The sequence below is a fragment of the Olea europaea genome, unplaced genomic scaffold (genome assembly GCF_002742605.1).
Source record: "Olea europaea var. sylvestris unplaced genomic scaffold, O_europaea_v1 scaffold823, whole genome shotgun sequence".
NCBI classification, from domain to species: Eukaryota; Viridiplantae; Streptophyta; class Magnoliopsida; order Lamiales; family Oleaceae; genus Olea; species Olea europaea.
In genome coordinates, this window is record NW_019266669.1 from 166,987 (window position 1) to 173,333 (window position 6,347).

The window sequence follows — 6,347 nt, forward strand, 5'->3', positions numbered from 1 at the left end:
GTGTTAAGGCAATATCATCTCATCAGAGAGATTATACAAAGAAATGACGTAACAATAGAGCGAGTTCCTACAGATGATAATATTGCAGATCCATTGACAAAGTCGTTGTCACAACAGAAACATGATCGTTTTGTGGACGCTTATGGTATTAGATACATGAGTGATTGGATCTAGTGCAAGTGGTAGTTTGTAAGTGTTATGCCCTAGATTCAATCGATTTAGGTTGTAAACACTTTTAATATGTTTAATGCATTTAATTTTGGCAAGATCTATTATTTATTTAAATTAATGTTGTGATAAATAATATTAAATATTAGAGTCCAAAGATCCAAGTTTAAGTGATTAGTTAATCACAATGAGTTGTGATTGTGAGATACAAATTACGTATAATTGGATCTTGAATAAACCGTGGTTGTAAATAATAATGAAATATGAACAAATAGACCATCACATGTGACATTTCTTACTTGTGAATTAAGTAATTGATCTCACAAGTTAAAGTGTGGTGACACTTAAATGAACAAGTGGATGTTTTGTTATAGAACAAAACATTGGAGACCCGCTAAGAGATTCCACATGGATAGCTATCTGAGTGTCAGTAGTTAATCTCTAACGTTCGTTAGTGGAATTGGTCCTATGAATTGAGGTCATCATAGTGTCTTGTATGAGGACATTCATGCTTTGACGGTGTTGGATGTTGCTCTGCCAAGGGCCGCTAATACGACATCGTTTAGGTATGTCAAGAACCATATGAAGGTTGTGAATGATCAATAGAGGATTCGTCACTCTTATATAGTAAGAAATTGTGATCTGTATTTCATTCAATTAAGTCAATAACGAAATTCTTGGTCAAGGTATACATATAAGTCGAAAAGGAGTTTTGACTCATATTGACTTAATAGTAGAATGAAAGATATGATCGATAATCGAGATTAACACACTTCCATATCCCGTAGTTGATTGGATCATATTGATGAAGGGATTATAATTTCATGGTAAACGGAGAGTTTTGGTTTTGTCATATCATATGACATTTTCCGTCATATGTGTTGCCCCGATATATTGCTAGATGTCAATCTGGGACGGCGAGTGTGAATTTGTGATAAATTAAAATTGTGTTTAATTTATCAATTTTGATTAGATCAAAATAATATTTCACGTCGTTCAATTAATTAATTTATCCAACGATTGTTAAATTAACTAATTGGCAAATTGCAATCTTCCAATTCTCTTTTGTGTGCGACCCATTAGGTTTCTGACCACGATGTCTAATTAATTGGATTAATTAATTCACGGACCGAGTTTAATTAAATGGATTAATTAAATAATGGACCGAACTGGGCCGAACCCGTTTGAGTTTATATAAATACATGACTAGGGTTTGAGGTTCATAAGATTTTCATTATTCTTGCTGGCACAAGAGGAAAAACCCTAGTAATTGCAATCTATTCTCTGTATGGATTTCATTGGAGGCTGGACAAGTGGACAGCTGTGAGAGACAGATTCAAATTGTTGGAAAAGAATAATACAAAGGAGTTTGCAAAATCAAGAAAAAGGTACATTTTTCATCACAGTTCTTATCTAAATACAAAACTGAATTCTGAATGGGAATTGAAACTGTTTATTTTCGCTGTGCATGTTTAAGTAAATTCCCAACAGGAACAACATGGGATCCCACAAAACGTATGATTAAAATTAATATTTGATTTTAACTAAATAGAAATAATACTTTTTAAAGTTACCCGAACAAGCATAGAATGAATTACTGAAAGTGTCCACATTACATGTCTTCAAATATCGATGTGGGTACTACTCTTTGCAGATAATAGTGAATTATTACAGACTGGATAACGACTTAGCAAGATTATTTATTTATTTTTGCCATGCAGCTATGGACCGTTATCTGTTTGTCAGATTTGATACCGATGGATACCTTTGGTCACCAAACTTATTCATCGGTTCTCACTGCTGGGCTTCTTGTAACAAGACTTGTTCCGCCAAACGTTCTGTACTAAAGTTGTGTCTGTGTCCTACTTTCCATGTACAACGTTGTGTTGGTCCTTGGTGTAATATAGTCATATAGATATTGTAAATCGAGATTTGATGCTGTTTTACTCAGCTGGCAAAACTTAAATAACTGACCAGGAAGCTTGAGTGTTTCTTATGTGAGGTGACTAACGACAATGAAAAAGTTTTATGAACCTGCATTATATGTTTGGGAAGCTGCCAAAAAGATAGAACCAGCCCCAGATCCACCATGACAATTTTCAATAATCACATTGTCCGAATGGTCATTTCCCAGCACTTCCCATACACTATTATGCAGATAGTTTCTGAATACTCTATAGTGTTCGTAAAGTCCACCTTCAATTGTAACAACACTCTTCTTGTTTGCAATTCTTCCAAGCTTTTTAACAATTCCCACAATGCCGGCTCCCACGAGTCGAGCTCCACGTTCTGCTACGACGTCGCACACTTCTGCGACTAATTCTCTAGCCATTTGAGTCGAATAGTTTATCTGAAACATTAAACTTATTAGTCTATATTACGACAAAATATATTAAAATAAGACGTACGGGGGAAAGGTTGTGTGTCGCCATCTTTCAATCGTATTGGATTCCTTACACTAAACCCTATCTATTTGTACGATTGAAAATGGCTAATAGAAAGCCAGCTCATAGTAAGCAAGAACGCTATGAAGGACTCACTTAAAAAGATAGAGAATAAAATTTACCTCGAAGATTTCCTTCAGTTTCTCATCCACCAATTCGAAATCCTCTGATGTGTCTTGGTGCATGGCAGCCATATCTGGCGATCTGTTAGATATTAATTAGGGGATGTATGATAGACATTTTTAGGTAAAAATTCATTTTAGAATAGTAAATTGACGTGAAATGTGTGATTGAGAAATAAGGAAAAGTTTTTGATTTACGTGTAATATTATTTTAATAAAGAATGTGTAGTTGAAAAGAAGAGAGAGAAAAATGCATTTTGAAAAAATTGGCTACCAAACGGGGCCTTAATGTAAATTTTCTTGCTTGTAATATCTTTTTGTTATTCAGTAGTTTACATGTGTCTTAAATTCTGGCACCACAACTGTACATTGCATGTTGGCGTCAAAACATCCTTGAAGAATTGGCTCGATCGGCACCATTCGGTCAACATTCTCAATCAGTTGTCTAGTTGTCTTACATGTCCTCGTCGTCCACTAATTCCATCATGTAACTCATGCGAACAAGAGTCATAAATAAATTTGTCATTTCTCCTCCAAAAAGAGTTGTGGTCCATTGAGTCTGGTCTCTTCACGTGTTGAAGAGCCGTCTCCAGTTATTCCAACAATAAATATATGAAGAAATTATAACATACCTCAACAAATATGGAGTTGCAAGCTTAGGTGGAACCCATTCTCCGAATAAAGCTGTTTCTTGAGCCATCTTGAGCAAAACCCTCCTAACAATCTCTCCTAGATACATTCCTGAAATAAGCTTTTCAAACATCTGGGCCCCCGGGGGGGGGGGGGGGGGATATAATTTCATCAATCAATTAATTAATTAATTTTGAAATGGCAATTAATTGACTGCAGTGATTTTACCCTGCTACCAGGATTTGAGCTCTCAGCATCTAAAGAGGCATCAAACTCTGTAAAGGGGAGATGGGAGGAACTGAAATTTCCCCATTGCATATTTATAATCTGCAAAAATAAAAAAAATAAAAATTAATCACATTATACTTTGTCCCAATTGCTTGGTTTTATTCGAATGGAATGTACTGTAGTTGCATGTTTGGTACGATATGACTCAACACCAATAAACAAGTTTTTGACCCCTTAATTTTTTTTTTCATTGTTCTTCGCTGCCTAACATTTCATAAGTATTAATTAGTTAGTGACCATTTCTCCAGAATTGGGTGATTGGCCATGCCATTTTGGAACTTGTTCTGCTGATTCTACATATCCAACATCTGTTCCCATTCCTAAAGTTATTGCAGCCACATTCTCTTTGCTGTAGTATATTGCTCCAGCCAAATCTCCTGTAGTATCATTAGCCTGCATAAATAAATTTTCAGTTAACTTTTAATGTTTTTTCCTTCCCTGCCTGGATAGAGATGCAATTATATAACAAGTTCTGAAGCCAAAAATAAAAATAATGTTTTGTTATTGCAGAACTAACAGAATTTATACAATGCTCATAAGGTCTAGATTCGAGTTCTATTGTCATCCAATTATGAAAGCTTGCACGTTTCAAGTCTTTGATTAAAATTATGATTTGATTGCCAGTTGAGAGAATATGTTCAAATTAAGCCCTTGTTTGGTGAGGGATTAAAATCAAAATTTTTAGTAGATTTTGATAAAAGTTGATGAGATGTGTGATTGAAAAATTGTGGGTCCCATAAAATTTGTAGTTAAAAATTAGTTGTTGATTTTGACTTAGATTAAAATCTGAATTTTAATTTCTACTAAATAGAGGCTAATTATGTTGACACAAATAAATTTGTCCTTAATTAGTTTGACAACATATGCTTTTAGATCACATGATTTTGAAGTCTAAGCACTTAAGAGATGAGATAAAAATAACGGTTTTAAGTACAACTTACTAGTGCAAAAACCCGCAAGTCTATACCATGCTTCTCCAAGGCTCGATTGATGTCATTCGTCAATTCTTTGCCAACCTGAATAAATTTGCATCTTTTAAATTAGAGTAATGCTGTGTAGCTCCATTGAGGTTGAACTCCAATCTAGATGATATTAGATGATATATTAAATGAAATGTGAAATTAAGTGAGTTATTTAATTCTATCTATCAATTAATACCACATTAGCATCACCTAAACTGGAGTTATAACCCCAGTGGAACTAAATAACACCACTCTTTAAATTATAATGCTACTCGTGTTGGCATTTTTTGTATGACCACATTTAATACACAGTTATGTATAGTACTCTATACTATATAAAGCAATAAACAAGATTTTAATAGTAAATCAAGTTGACACTACAATTTCCATTTTGAGAAGTGATGGGGTAAAGAAACTCAACTATGTCATTGACCGATAAACTCCTCCATTTAATGGCAGTGCCTGAGGATCTTGCATCTTCCTCCACTGGGAATGAAACTGTGAATCCCAATTTTCTTTCTCTTGATTCTGCCTTGCCATCAATTTCACTATGTACTGAAATAAATTTGGCTAGCTCCACAGCAATCAAATCAAATAATTCCTAAATTAAGAGCGTTGATGAACTTACAATGAGAAAACGATGAAAATCGTTAGCGATAACAATGCGGTACTCTAACAGTATAATAGAAAAAAATTAATTTACTTTGGTAGAATCTCCATCCATGGCAGTCGAAGGAATTGCAACCTCTTCCCTTTGCAATTCAGAAATAGGTAAATTCTTCCCTCCAAGACTTCCTCGGATCATAAGAAAATTTGTTCCTCGTAGATTTATCCCATAATATATACCTTTCTCTTCACTGTCATCACATGCATGGACAATTATAAATAACTTGCACGTGTATATATACATATAAATAATTTCTACCTGTGCGTGCATGGAAAAAATTACGCAAGTATATAAACCCTTGATGCATGCATATATTTTAATCGTTGTGCAAACATGATTTGAAGAAATATAGTTAACGTTTTTTTAAATTTTTTTTTTTTTTTTTAGACGAGATGGTTAGCACTAATTACCCTGTAGGGAGTGGTGCGACATAGGAAACAAGCATCCCCAATATACTTTCCTCCGATGAAAGCCCAGATTCCATTTTCGAGGCCAAGTCATCGGCTATATTCCAAAGTTTAGCCACCGGAGTGGCACAATCGTTGGCGAATTTGCGAAGAAGTCGTTTTGCTTGTCTCAATCGCCGCTCTCTCTGCTGCTCCCAATGTTTCAAAAACACTGCCACACCGACTGCTGCTGCACCCACTGTTACAGCCGCCGCCGCCACCACCACCTCCTTCCTCATCTGTCTAATTTTTTTTTGTTCTTTTTTATGTTTTGGCATCTGTTTCAGCTTTATCGGCCCCGTCATACATTATTATTGAGGAGGAAACAGAATTTGCGACATTTACGTGGAGTAAACGAGTATTATGGTAAATTTCTCAAATTTGAACTCGAATTTTAATCAATTCCTAACAGAATAACGTACTTATTTTATTTTTAAGTATTTGTGTTGAAATGACTTTTTGATATCACTTCTCTTTAAACTTATTTTCAATCAAACATTCTTAAAAATATATATCATTTTTCATGTTTCCACGTAATTTTGTCCTAATTTTTAAACTCACAACTTCAATATAGATCACTTTTCAAATTGTTGGAATGGGCAGTTCGTCCATGTGGATTG

General features: G+C 34.6%; 1 protein-coding gene across 1 annotated transcript; it reads right to left on the reverse strand.

Annotated features, from left to right (window-relative positions):
* Window positions 1-2,184: 2,184 nt before the first annotated feature.
* LOC111391695 (probable hexokinase-like 2 protein) lies at window positions 2,185-5,975 on the reverse strand. The gene is made up of 9 exons (XM_023016943.1): window positions 5,692-5,975; window positions 5,318-5,471; window positions 5,036-5,215; window positions 4,594-4,668; window positions 3,890-4,045; window positions 3,593-3,691; window positions 3,367-3,497; window positions 2,735-2,816; window positions 2,185-2,518 (listed from the first exon to the last, which is right to left on the reverse strand). The coding sequence occupies exons 1-9, from the start codon at window positions 5,964-5,966 to the stop codon at window positions 2,195-2,197; spliced, it is 1,476 nt and encodes a 491-aa protein (XP_022872711.1). The 5' UTR covers window positions 5,967-5,975; the 3' UTR covers window positions 2,185-2,194.
* Between the last annotated feature and the right edge of the window lie 372 nt (window positions 5,976-6,347).